Below are 14716 nucleotides of genomic sequence, written 5' to 3'. Positions count from 1 at the left end.
GCAGCAAGGGGAGCCCAGGGGGAGCCACTAGTTTGCAGCTAGGAAATCCCAGGAAAGAAGTCAATTAGTGCCTGGGAAGGAGAGTAAGGGCAGAGAGAGGGGAGGAGCCTGGTGTGGGACACAGGGAAGAAGGCGGGAAGACATTCTCTGACACTCTGCTCTCCATTCTCCAGAGTCTATTCTAAACTCTGTAACACTTTCCAAATGTAATCGTCCACCGTGTCATCTTCCTGGGGAGCACTCAGCTCTGTATCTGCTCCTGTCCTGAATGGTGCCCTTAACAGGAGTGTATTAACACACCCTTCCTAGTTGCATCAAGTGAACAGTAAAACCATGGTAATCTGTATAATCTTACCAAGAGGTTTTGTTTTTTTTTTAATTTTTTTAGTGTTTTTTATTTCTTTCTGAGAGCGAGCGAGCGAGCAAGCGAGAGTGAGTGATGAGGGGAGGGGCAGAGAGAGAGGGAGACACAGAATCCAAAGCAGGCTCCAGGCTCTGAGCTAGCTGTCAGCACAGAGCCCAACGTGGGGCTCGAACCCACGACCTGTGAGATCTGACCTGAGCTGAAGCAGGACGTTTAACCGACTGAGCCACCCAGGCGCCCCAAGGTTTTTGTTTTTGTTTTGTTTTGTTTTTAACAAATTGTCATTCATGTCATCAATGATTACCATACATTTATTTAAACCTTTTTCGTGTTCCTTCCGTTATTTGTTTATACTAAAAGAATGAAGAGTTTTCACAAATGAAATCACATACAATTTTTTCTATTCTAGGTAGGCACGGCATTTATTTAAATGGAACATTCCAAGCTCAACAAAGCAGTGTTTAGACCTTTAAAATTACCCCAAGCTAACTCTCTCTGAGGTGAAGAGTAAGACTTTAAGATAACGAAGCATTTAAAAATTTACATTACTATATCCTCAGAATTTGTCACAAAGGCTTGTATTACAAATAAAAGGGTGTTACTTTTTTTAAACTTTAAAGGAAGGTTACAGAACGGAAGGTATATTCATNGGGAGGGAACCAACCCAAACTTGACCTTAACTATTTCCCATGTAGATGGCAGGATATAAGCAGATTTCTCATGTTCTTAAAATGGACTACTAACCACAAAGAAAATAAATTCACTACATTCAGAAATACTTTTTTTTTTAAGTTTATCTTTGAGAGAGAGAAAAAGAGAACATGAGCTGGGGGAGGGGTGGAGGGGCCGGGAGAGAAAGACGGGAGGAGACAGTCCCAAGCAGGTGCCACACGGTCGGTGCAGAGCCCAGCAGGGCACTTGCCTTGACCAATGGAACTGTGAGACCATTCCCTGAGCCCAGATCAAGAGTCAGACGCTTAATCGACTAAGCCACCCATGTGCACCTTTTTAGGAGTACTCTTAAGAAGATATTACCTCCCTCAATTTGTTGGTTCTCTAAATGATCTAGAGTTTACCTTAAAATGTTAAGTTTATGAACTACAAGACTAAAAGAACATATTATACACATGAACACACCAAAACATTCGCAAGCAATACAATGTGAGTCTTGTAACAATTCTGAAGATACTGAATGTAAATATTTTTTTTAATGTTTTATTTATTTCTAGGAGAGAGAGAGAGAGACAGCGTGAGCAGGGGAGGGTCAGAGAGAGAGGGAGACACAGACTGAAACAGGCTCCAGGCTCTGAGCTGGCAGTCAGCACAGAGCCCGACGCGGGGCTCGAACCCACGAACCGCGAGATCATGACCTAAGAGAAAGTCAGACGCTCAACCGAGTAAGCCACCCAGGCGCCCCTGAATGTAAATATTTTAATTGTAATCATCTAACAGTTTCATCAAAAACACAAATTTTAATAGAGGAAGTGTGAATATTTATTTCAACTTGAATAGGAAACAAGTATCTTTTGCTGTACTTTTGTTCACACTGTATATGAGCAATGGGATAGGCCTTTTCACAGAGCACAAGGGATAAAATATATATCTACAAAGTCCCTACCAATGGGTTCTAGCAAAGCTGTAGCTCTAAGACTGCCATAGCTACAGCACCTTAGTATCTATGACAAAATGTTTTTAGCAAATGCCATTCACAAGATCAGTTCTCAGGAAATGCTTATCAGTGTGGCAAGAAGCCAGCAAAATCTTCAAGACTCCTTTCAAGGAAACCAAAAAGAAGATGGATTCCCCCAGTAACAAAGGGATGGTAAAAGGTTACATCTTTCATCTGCTATTCTTGAACTTGGTCCCTGTGAGGTCTTGTGTATTCTACAAATGACTGAATCTTTTAACTTTTTACACATAAGTTCTAATGCACCTGTTGTTTTTTTTATTGAAGCTTTCTAAAATGCCTCCATTGACTTCTGTATTAGGTAGTAAAAGAGAACCATGAGAGAAATTCAAGTTTATTTAGTGTCAGCTTATAAATACCTACCACAAATGTACTGATAAAAATATTAACCTTTTGTTAACACATTAAAAATTTTGTTTTAATGTTTATTTTTTTGAGAGAAAGATAGCGAGAGATAGCGAGAGACAGCGAGCAGGGAAGGGGCAGAGAGAGAGGGAGACACAGAATCAGAAGCAGGCTTCAGGCTCTCAGCTGTCAGCACAGAGCTCAATGCGGCTGTAACCCGTAAACTGCGAGATCATGACCTGAGCCAAAGTCAGACACTTAACACTTTGAGAAACCCAGGTGCCCCGCCCTCTTTTAAAAAAAATTTGTTAAATGTTTATCTTCTTTTTTGAGAGAGAGAGAAAATGCATTTTAAATATACAAAAGCCATATGTCAAGTTGAGACATTCTTCCTCCACATATTCTTTTATAACTGAAAATTACTTCATTTAAGATCAAAATCAAATATTAATCTGTGTCCAAAGTGACTTCAAAGTGTTTAACTGAAACCATTACAAAATAGGTAATCATTTCCCAAACCTATCCATATCATAAAAGAGAAAAAAATAACAAGATCTGTGGTGAGATTAGACTCATGAAATAATCCACTCCACTTGGGCACCTGGGTGGCTCAAGGGGTTAAGTAGTCAACTTCAGCTCAGTTCATCTCATGGTTTGTGGGTTCCAGCCCCGCATTGGGCTCTGTGCTAACAGCTCAGAGACTGGAGCCTGCTTTGGATTTTGTTACCGTCTCTCTGCTCCTGCTTCTCTCATGCTCTGTCTCTCAAAAATGAACAAACATTAAACAAAATTTAAAAAAGATCCACTGCCCTTATTTATAAGCAGCCAGTATCAGCTTTTGAGAATTAACGGCTTGACCCCCTCTGGATCAGACACTATAAAAAGGCTGCAACCCCTCTTAAACCTGCATGCTCTAGAGACTGGAGAAGTTCAATTCACCCGCCTCCCTTGCAGGTAGCTAGTCACATGAATGAGACATAGCCAATGAGATGCAAGCCTTAGTGATCTGGCACCACCCCTTCATTATTTTATTTTTCCTTCTTGGAGCAGTGATCATGAGATCAAGAGGCAACAGTCATGAGGAGGAAGCTAAGAAAAGAGCAGAGGTGTTGATCCTCACGTGGCTGAGCCACTGAACGTCTGAACTGCTTTTTAGGTGAGACAAAGAAGTTACTTCATAGTCAAGCTGTCTTCAACTCCAGCTAAAAGCAGTTCTTCTCAACAGTCTCAAAAATAAATATCAAAAATAATTTGATGACTTTTGTTCTAATTAAATGTTTTCATATTCTGCCTCTCTCTCTTACTGAATATCTAATCAAAATGGTTCTCTTTACTGTGGTTTTAAGGAAATGAAATATTTTGTCCTATTAATAATACTTCTGTCACTCCTCAATATATATGTATGTAGTACATCACTCCTCTTTGCTATAATAATTGCTTTTGGTATCAGTGGCTCAGCAAAAAGAATTATAAGTGCAGTGAGTTGCTTTCACTTCAATCAAAAGTATTAACCTTTTGAGGTTCAAAAGGGCACTTTTCATAATAATTAATACAACTATCTCCAGCTTCAAAGAAAAAACAAATTCTGATAAAACTAGTGGAGAGGAATATTTCTACTAAGACACTTCTTTTCCCTCTACTGACTCATCCTAGAATTGGAACTAATATGCAGAGAACTAATGTGAAAAATTCTGAGACACAGCTATTTCAACAAGAGAGACCACTGCCAGCATTTTGGCAAGTCAGTGAAATCACTTCCAGACTTAGAGGAAGAGCCTTTCCCTGACGCTGAGAACTTCATCCACGCTAGACACCCTGCAACATCACTTAGAATGCTGACAAACACACCCTTCCCTTTCTTGCCCCTCTCCACGGAGAACATGACATCCTGAATCTGATAACACGCTCCCCTCAATGGATGCCGCACAATCACAACATACCAGAGCACACGGTGTCCCTTTGTAAAGACCCAGTGAAAGGGTCTGGTGTTCCTGGGTCCTGGTGGCCAAGGCCCACCTTGTTAGCACCTCTCTGTCCACATTCTGTGCTCAGACACATTAAAATTCTTTGGTTTCCTTGAAGGAACCATCCTCTCCCTCAGGTCCAGGTTCTCACATGCTGCTTGCTCTGCCTGGAACACTTTCTATATCTAGGCTAACTCCAGATACCCTGAGATCACAGCTTAATTGGTACTTCTTCTGGAAGCCCTAGATCAAGTTGGCTTTACCCCCTAAGAGCTGCCTGGACATCTAGTCCAAGCCCTACCAGGGTTACATGATATTCTGTTTAATTATGGGCTGTGTGAAGGCAGGAACATGCGTGCCTTCATCCTGGCTGTATTTTCAGCATCTAATATGGAACTTGCCACACAGTACATGTCTAATAAGTACTCACTTATGAAGTGAATGAACGAATACCACAACAGTTTGGAAAGAGGAGAAAGGGGGCTCCTGGTTGGCTCAGTCAGCATGCGACTCCTGACCTCAGGGCATTGAGTTCAAGCCCCACTATGGGTGTAGAGCTTACTTTAAACCATTTTTTAAAGTCTTTTATTTATTTTAAGTAATGTCTCCATCCATTGTGGGGTTCAAACTCATGACCCCAAGAGCAAGAGTCACATGTAGAGCTAATCTTAAAACAAAACTGATTCCGTATGGAAACAGAGGGAAGGTGGTGGCAAAGACCAACGATGAAATCCTTCAAACAGACCAACCACATGAAACTGTCCATATCTGGTCATTTTTAACTTCTAAGAAAAGCAATTTCAAATGTTTCCACATAGAAGAAAGGCAATTAGAGTAGTAGCAGAGAATAAAAACAAATAGAGATTTCAGAGGGCAAGGCCTTAGATTCTTAAACCAATTAGTTGTGGATACATGAGGAAGAACACTGATTCAAAGGTGACAGATGTTACATGACAAGATAAAGGAAAAACGTGTCATGAAGAGGAATAAATAAATCACGAGTATGAACTGAGTTTGGGCGATAAGGAGTGATTTAGTTTTGATAAGGTGAATTTTCAGGTGGAACAAATATATAGGTTTTTTAAATCTATATCCAGAAAATTTGTAGATGGCATTTGAGGTTAAAGGGACCTCAGAAATCCTCTCCTCTAATTTCCTTTATTTTGTAGCTCTTGTATGAGTAAGTGATCAAGGTCATTCCTTTGGTTACCAGGAGAACCATGGCTACAACCCCAGGCTCTTGGAACCCAGATCAGTACTGGTGCCATTTTGGCAAACAACGCCAATACCACTGAGTTCATTAAGAATATAAACACAAGGTACTGCTTACAGCCCTTATGGGTAAGAATAAATGTCGGGACTTCAATACCCATTTCACTGAAAGATCTCTTGGACCTTAACATTATGTAACATGGGATCAGCTCACAAAAGATTCTCACTGGGGGTATGGAGAATTCTATTACTTACATAATTTTAAAATGCTTCCCACCTACCACAAAACTATTTTTTCCCCGTTACTGCTATTCACCAGATCTAACAGAATTACCACAAAATTCACAGCCAGGAACACCTGTAAGCCAAGCATTCTAAACAGAGGTCCCAGGTTTTTGTTGCATTTCCACTACTCTGCGCCCTTGAGCAAGATAATGCACGTCTCTGACTTCCTGGTATAAGGAAGGTAAGCCAGATCACCTCTAAGTGCGCTGAACCTCTAAAAATTTCACTTTAGGGGTACCTGCATGGCTCATAGCCTGGAGCCTGTTTCAGATCCTGTGTCAATCTCTCTAACCCCTCCCCTGCCCATTCTCTCTCTCAAAAATAAACATTAAAAAATTGTTTTTAATTTCACTTTAGCCAAATGAAGGTTTGAAAGTATTTTTATATAAATTTGGAAAATAAAAGGTACCTAAAATAGCAACTGTTTGTCAAACTCTGATAATAAAAGCCTTCTGTCTTTTGCTTAAGCTGCCTTGGAAATCCATCTGCTTCACAGAAGTACAATAAACAACCTAAAACATTACGTACGGAAGAAACCGTAAAAAGTCACTTACAGAAGACTGGTTAAACAGATCATGGCTTCCACAACTACTAAAAAGCAGAGATAGATAAACATGTGTTACCATGAAAATCTAAGATACATTAACTTTAAAAAGCAAGCTATATTAGTGTGTGTGTGTGTGTGTGTGTGTGTATGCTTCCATTTCTATATAGCAATAGTCTATAAAACTCTATATAGGCTCACAGAAGACTAGCAAGTAACTGGAAGGTTATATAAGCACCCAGGAGAATGGCTGCCTCCATACAGGGGACAGAGGGTCCTGGAAAGACAGAGGCTCACGTGCAATTGTATAAGCTCTGTGCATTTTCATTTTCTCTTTAACTTGGAGCACAGATTTACAATAAAAAAGTTAATAGCTATTTGGAGCTATTTTCGATCATACAAACCATTTGCAAACACAAGGCACCCTTTCATTTTTTATCCTTTTTTTTTTTTTTTTTAAGGTTGAAAAAATGACCGTGGCATTTGGGCTGGGAAAGAGAGAGCCACTATTTGCCTCCCAACATCTCATTTACCTTCAGCAACCAGCTCAGACCGAGGGAGAGGTCAGCAGATTTAAATGACAGGTCAAGGGGAGTTATGAAACATGAGGAGAAGGTGCTAGAAAAAATGAGAGATACCCAGAGGGAAGGGAGATGCCCCTGGGAAACTAAAACCAGTCCGCTGAAAAAAAATCACTAGGGACAGAAATGAAAAACAAGGCACATCAGGGATGACATGAATATGAAACAAGAAATGTGTTTATATACTCAAACAGTCCTATTACAGTTAACACTTACCAGCCAAAATCAAATATAATACATCTGTTTTATAGCATAAACTCAATGTAATTTACCATAGCTGCCATTACCATCTAAAACGAGAAGTAGCAACGGGAAGCAATGAACTGAACCCCCTAAAAGCAAGCATGCAGGTTTATATAGGCCTAAAGTATACACTGCATTTATTTCTGTCTCAGGCACAGAGAATAAAAAGCAGATACAAGCATAAGTATCAAAGGTGGTCCTCTGTGACTGCAAACATTTTCTGTGTGAAGCTAGAAAAACTTAATTTGTTTTGTGGCTCCCTTACCACTTCTCCACGACTAGTAGGGTGTTTTATTTTGGAAACATTTCAAATTTAGAAATCTTTTAGCATATTAAACTAACCTATCATAATCTCAGTGAGAAAATTCATAATGAAAAACTATAGAAACTGCTCTCATTTCATCTCCTTCTTTAAGGGTAAGAGAAACATTAATTTACCTATGTCCCATTTCTAAAATCATCGGAAGTACAATGTAATTTAACAGGTGCTGATTTTCACAGGTTTGGTTAGTGTCAGAAAAGAGGCAGGGGAGCATCAAGGCAACAATTCTGCTTTCTATAAACGAAACAAGCACACATCTGCTTAAACTCAGTAAAAGTATCATATGCTCGGGTGTTGAAACGTTAAGAGCAAAAAGCTTATTTTTACAAAGTAAGCTTCGTTCTCTCATTAGAGCTTTCTTTCCTCAATTATCTTATCTCCTTAGAACATTTCTGATAAGCAGATGCAAGTTAATCAAGATGTCCCGCATGCAACACTAAACAGAGATGTACCCAAGACAAACCTGTATGGAAAATAACAGTGCTTTTCCTAAACCCTGAAGGAAGTCGAAGATTTCGAAGCAACCCTTTGGCAGTCAGTCGTACGTGAATGGTGGATAAGGAGAATTTGGGAGACAACAACATGTCTTCAGAGCAGGTGAAAAGATGTCACAGAAGAAACAGCTTCCAGGCACTGTCACATACTGTCTCTTTAAACTCGGTGCTCTTCAAAGCCAAGAAATCACCGCGGGGGGAAACATGCCTACATAGCCAATGTCATTCCACCGCACATACACAAAAGAGAAAAAAAAAACAAAACAAAACAACCCGAGCTATCCAAGGGTTCCTGGCTTCCGTTTTCACTTCCAGATGTTGCCCAAACAGTACTCTTCCTCTGAATAAAATCTCCTCTTAGCGGATCCAGCAGTCAGCAGCCTCTCAATTACATCACACTGTACATGCTTGAGGGCTTGTTATGGTTTTCATCAGGGATGATAAAGGGGAGGAGAAAGTGGGTGGTCTTTGGGGCTTTATATAACAACCAATAATGTCACGGATTCTCAAACTATGTGAGAGGTCGGTAAGGGAAATTAACTACGATGAGTACCTACTGTTTACTTGGGATTAGGGAGAAAATTAAGATTTCATTACAGTCATCCATATTGATTAAAATTTTTTAATTATATTCACACTAATGAGAACGGACATTTTTTCCCAAGTATTTTGTATATAAATCTCTATATAAACCTGATATCTTGGATGCACTTTTCTTTAAATGGCTCAAGTAAGGAGTGTTCCCAGTTACAATTGATAAAACTTCTATTAATGACAGGCTGATAAAAGGTTATAGCTCAATTTGAATAGTCATGTTCTGAGGACCTCACTAACAATCAAGAAAAAAGATTAATGCAATTTCTCTACCAGTTGTAATATAATAGTTCTAGACGCATAAAATTACTTGGGCCACATTCTGAAGACTGCAGTTACTGCTTTACAACTGGCATTTAACGGAAAATCAAGTGGCCTCTCTTCATAATGTTTGGAACTGTGCACAAACTGGGATCGGTTTTACTGGCATCTGTTAAATGCTTTTTTTGGTAGAGTAGTTTACAAAACTACATGAAAATATGATGACAAAAACTCAAAGTACATGATGGTGTGGGTATAAGAACATAGGCAACATTCTCCCTTAAACAAAGGTAATGTCATTAACAACCAGGAATAACCCAACATTTAACACTTTTTAATTTAAAAAAAGAAAACAGTTTGTAAAAAATGACCTATGCCTCTTTCTGGATTTCGTTAGAAAACAAGACTTAGTAATAGAAATAAATGTGGAAATTGTTAGCTGTAAATAACCCTATTACGTGCTATCAATATATGCAGGGAAGAGCTACTGTCTTAGAAAACCTACAGAACATTTAGGGTGTGAGGAGGGAGGAAGACTGGCAGAAAGGAAACAGAATAGTTCCTTCTCCCTCTTTCCTCAACCCCGGAGCCTGCAATCGGACAGGCTGTCAGCACAAACTCAATTACCTGTCACGGGTCAGCTGTGGAAGAGATACAACTTGTTAATATGCAAGGTGGACCTCAAGAACACATTGCACCCTTGGCAACGGAAGGGCAAATAACCAAGGAATTAATAAAGAAAAGCCACAATGAGATGTTGGCTTTTCACTTTATCACAGTTATCACAGTTAATTATTGAACAATACCCTTTTTCCAGATTCTGCATATTAATAACCCATAACCACATCTCCCCTTCTCCCAAGAAACCTGTCACAACTAAAATATCAATCAGTATTAAAATCATAAACAGAATAAAATGAAGTATCAGCATTACAAACAGACCTATGCCACCTCATTTTGGACGTCATGCAGTTTTTTAATTTGGAGTTTTTTTTCATTTGTTAAGTAACAGTAAACTCGAAGCTGTCCTGGTGTAAAGGGAAACCTTTTAGCCTAGATGATTCATAAGAAGAAATCAGCAACATGACACCAATTCTATCCATTAAAATTTTTACTTTAATTATGCTAAGATATACCACATAGTAAATGTCACTAATGATCTTTTAAAACAACAGAACAAAGAACTCCAAGAATAAAAAGCAGAAGTGCTAGTCAGAAAGTCAAGGGAAAAAGACTGGTTCTTGCTTGTGTAGTTAGGTGGACACACACACACACACACACACACACACTGCAACTCCAGCTGGGTTTTCACTTCTTTCCCAACATAGTCTGCCCCCTAGTGACAATCTGGCACAAGTGAGCCAAAGAAGAGGAGCAGCNTCTCCCTTTCCCCCACCATTTCCCCCCTTCTTCTCCCCCTTGTTCCTCAGTTAAGTGAGGAGCAGCCTTTTCATGAATGGTTAACAGCCAACTCAACATTATCTGTGTGCCAGGCACTCCCCTAAATACTTCATATGTATTCACTCTTTTTTTTTTTTTTTTGGTAATTTTTTAAAGTTTATTTATTTATTTTGAGAGTGAGAGAGAGAGAGAGAGAAAGAGAGAATCCCAAGCAGGCTCTGCTCTGTCACCCAAGAGCCCATGTGCAGCTCCATCCCATGACTGTGGGATCATGATCTGAGCTGAAAGGGTTGGTGGCTTAAGCGACTGGGCGATCAAGGCACCCCTGTATTCACCCTTTTAAATAACTGCATGAGTGGTTATTGTGGAGTTACAACTATTTTTATAACATATATACTTCGTGGGAGGGGGGTGGACAGGGAAGCATGGAGTTAAAAATTGACTCCTAAAGGTTCTTTAATTACTTATCTGATCGGCCATAAGCACTTGTACATTATCTGTAGTTTCTGAAGTTAACACCAAGTAAAGAAGAAGTAGCTAAAGATAAGTGCCCATCTTTGGTATTATGCAAATTCCTAATTGAAGAGAATATCTAAAGGTCATCAAGAATAGGAAGGAAAATAAGAAACTTTTGGTACTTAAGAACAATGTAACTAAAAATTAGGAATAAGACAAGTATTTATGAAGGGCCACAAAGCTTGTGTTAGGATGTCAAGTGGAAAAACAAAACCATGACTTAAAATTATTTGTATAGTAGGATGTCAACTTTAAGGAATAAAAAAATATTGAAGGAAACACACAAAAGTGTCAGCAATCCTCTGAGATGGAATAGACAGGATTTTCAACTTTTCTGCTATAGGTTTAAAAAAAAAAGATCACAGTGCCAAAAAACAAAAACCACCAGACTTTTAAGTAAGTTGAAGTGATAGAATAGCTTTATAAAAAGCCTATAGAATAAGCTGGCTTTCCATTAATGACGCAAATAATGACAAACCATTAAAAAATTATGGAAAGTCTTAGCAAGATTTAAAAACAAAAAAGATATGATTTGGACGATATAAGGATTTGACACATGAATATGTTATAGTTTTACAGTACATTCAAACAAGAACCACAGATTCTATTGCAGTCTGTGAAAGTACATGTGCACGCATGCATGTGTGTTTAATCAGACTTGATTTAAAGAACAGTAGAGTTACCGGGAAAGGAAATAACCGTCAAAACTAAAAGGCAACCGACAGAATGGGAGAAGATATTTGCAAATGGCATATCACATAAAGGGTTAGCATTCAAAATCTATGAAGAAGTTATCAAACTCAACACCCAAAAAACAAATAAGCCAGAGAAGAAATGGGCAAAAGACATGCTAGCTAACAGACACTAGAAGAGATGCTCAGTATCACTCATCATCAGGGAAATACAAATCAAAACCACAGTGAGATCCCACCTCACACCAGTCAGAATAGTTGAAATTAACAACTGCGGCAGATGTTGGTGAAGACGCAGAGAAAGAGGAACGCTTCTACACTGTTGGAGGGAATGAAAGTGGTGCAGCCACTCTGGAAAACAGTATAGACATTCCTCAAAAAATTAAAAATAGAATTATCCTATGACTCTACAATTGCACTGCTAGGTATTTATCCAAAGGATACAGAAGTGCTGTTTCGAAGGGGTGCATGCACCCCAATGTTTACAGCAGCGCTATCCATGATAGCCAAAGTATGGAAAGAGTCCAAATGTCCACCGACAGATGAATGGATAAAAAACATATGGTATATATACACACTGGAGTATTACTTGCCAATCAAAAAGGATGAAATCTTGCCATTTGCAACAATGTGGATGTAACTAGAGTGTATTATGCTAAGTGAAATCAGTCAGAGAAGGATATCCTAAGACTTCACTCATATGTGGAATTTAAGATAGAAAACAGATGAGCATAGGAGAAGAGAGAAAAAATAATATAAAAACAGGGAGGGGGACAAAACACAAGAGACTCTTAAACACAGAGAACAAACTGAGGGTTGGTAGAGGAGTTGTGGGTGCAGCATTGGCTAAATGGGTGAGGGGCATTAAGGAAGACACTTGTCGGGATGAGCACTGGGAGTTATATGTAGGGGATGAATCACTGGGTTCGACTCCTGAAATTATTACTGCACTACATGCTAACTAACTTGGATGTATAGTAAAAAAAATAAAAAATAAAGAACAGTGACATTATGATTGTAGATATGATTCAAGCATCCACTGTGCAGGGCTGATGAGGCAATGCAGGGGTGCTAGGACTGATATGTTTACTGTTAATGATCATGAAGAACCTGCCGAAGATTAATGTTTAAACCAGGGACTCAAGCATCTCTATCCAATCTCCTCCAGAACACTAACACCAACTATATGCAGTCTAAACGTTTATCTCCTTACTTTCCTCAACACAACACTATTCCCACATTTTCTTCATTTTTATGCCTCATAATCTTTACTGTGTCACATTCAAGTCTGTTTCAGTTGTAGAAAGTTCAGCTCAGCATTCAGTCTTTCCATCATAATGTCCTTTTCCTTAATAGGAAGAAAAATGCCTATATTGTGAATAATTATCTTAAGATTCAAAAAAATAATTAGAAAAAAATTTCAGCCTCCACCCAGTTATAAGATTATAGGCTCTCCAAGATCAGTGATGTTGCCTTTTATTTCTCTGGTCTCACGAACACGAAAGTGGTTTTGTTGTATCTATGTAAAATGCTTAAGAAAAACAAAAACCCATCTTCCCCGCAGAATATTTTAAAAAGTCAAATTACTTATTTATCACAATGCTCTGTAACCAATTTTTAAACTTAATACAAGCTTAATAAATTTAGTAAACTTGAAAACTTTCCACTTATCTTTCCAAGGCATTAACTAACGCTCTAGGTTGCTTTTTAAGGGCTTCGAAACGTTATTAAAATGTTGGCAGCATGGTTTACACAGGTGGTTTCACTTAAAAAACAGGTGTTGTTTAAATCATTCAGGCTGTTTCCAATTTTCCCTCCCTCTAAACAATTGTGAAAGGCAATAAATGCATAGGTCCATTTTTTCCCCTTTAAGTGGAATTCCCGGGTAGGAGCCGTCTGTTGTACGAGCACATAGTGCCTGCAGAAAGGCTGGGAGAGTTCATGCACCTCAGCACCACGTATGCGGTACCCACCCCTCACCCATTCCCCAAGACCGGCTATTGCTCTTAAAGACAGACGAGCACTGACTACATATTTTGCTTAGCAATTTATACATTACTTCACATTTCTTACCCCTTCAAATTTTTCTTTCATATCTGTCCATTTTACCCTTCTATAGCAGGCTCATCCTTACGCGCTGATTTGGAAGAGGCCTACATGGAATAAACGTGTTACATAGGTCATCCCCGTTTGCTGTTTGCTATGTATATTGTTTATCATTTTTGACAAAGAACCTGTTAGTTTCAGCTGTAACAGCATGATTCAGTACTCATATAGCCTGAAAAATAATCACCATAGAGTCTACTTATTGTCAACATCCATCACCGTGTTTCTAATGTTTTTGACAAAAGGGAAGTCTAAAACGTTTGTTTCATAATTACTCTTCTTTTGTACTCATGTTCCTGGAAAAAGCCCTTTTCTATCCAAGCCTGTATTCTTAATGCTCTGATCATTCTACTTTTTTTTTTTTAAGTGTTTTATTTATTTCTGAGAGAGAGAGAGACAGCGTGAGCAGGGGAGGGTCAGAGAGAGAGGGAGACACAGAATCTAAAACAGGCTCCAGGCTCTGAGCTAGGTGTCCACACAGAGCCTGACGCGGGGCTCGAACCCACAAACCGCGAGATCATGACCTGAGCTAAAGTCGGACGCTTAACTGACTGAGCCACCCAGGTGCCCCTCTACTTTTTGTTTAAAACTTCGATCGGTATGGAACAGATTTGTACGCAGTGTGTCAAGTAGGAAAGTAACTCGGGCTGAAAAAGATAGCCTTTGTCCCAACAAGATTTACTAAATAACCTACACATTTCCCTGAGGTGAAACGCTACATCTACCACATTATCAAAACAGCATCTGCTCTTTAAGGAGGATAAACGTTATAATCATAAAACAACAATGAAAGACAGACTCATCCCTATTCTCACCAGAGGAAACTCTGGCCACACCAGTAATACCTCATCAGAGCAGATCAGCAACTCTCAACTGTTTCCCATCTTGGAAATAAGGGGTACAGAAAGCAACCCTATCCTCTGTGCTGTGTTTAGTAAATGAATATGCACAAAGCACTGCATTTTCTGACCTGCAAGGCAGACACCATGGCACCTGAGTCTGATGATCTTGTGTAAAACAATCAGGGGGCTGGATGAAAACATCTCTCATCCTTTGGTATCCGAAACAGTTTTAATGGGTGGTGGAACCAAGGTAATTCTAGTAT

The 14716-nt window shown here is 39.1% G+C and overlaps 1 protein-coding gene across 9 annotated transcripts in view; it reads right to left on the bottom strand.

Annotated features, from left to right (window-relative positions):
- Positions 1-14716, bottom strand: part of MTUS1 (microtubule associated scaffold protein 1) — a 176584-nt gene that overhangs the window by 43752 nt on the left and 118116 nt on the right. Inside the window, exon 1 of one of the 9 annotated variants that reach the window (XM_077772495.1) lies at positions 8011-8258. The exons of the other annotated variants lie outside the window; for them this stretch is intronic. Coding sequence (XP_077628621.1) covers positions 8011-8131 — 121 coding nt within the window. The 5' untranslated portion in view covers positions 8132-8258. Of the gene's footprint in view, positions 1-8010; positions 8259-14716 lie in introns of those variants that run through there. 9 annotated transcript variants of the gene reach the window in all.

Source organism: Crocuta crocuta, unplaced genomic scaffold (genome assembly GCF_008692635.1).
Source record: "Crocuta crocuta isolate KB4526 unplaced genomic scaffold, BGI_CrCroc_1.0 scaffold140, whole genome shotgun sequence".
NCBI classification, from domain to species: domain Eukaryota; kingdom Metazoa; phylum Chordata; class Mammalia; order Carnivora; family Hyaenidae; genus Crocuta; species Crocuta crocuta.
Note: the sequence above shows the minus strand (reverse complement) of the source record. Positions and strands in the feature narration are given on the sequence as shown.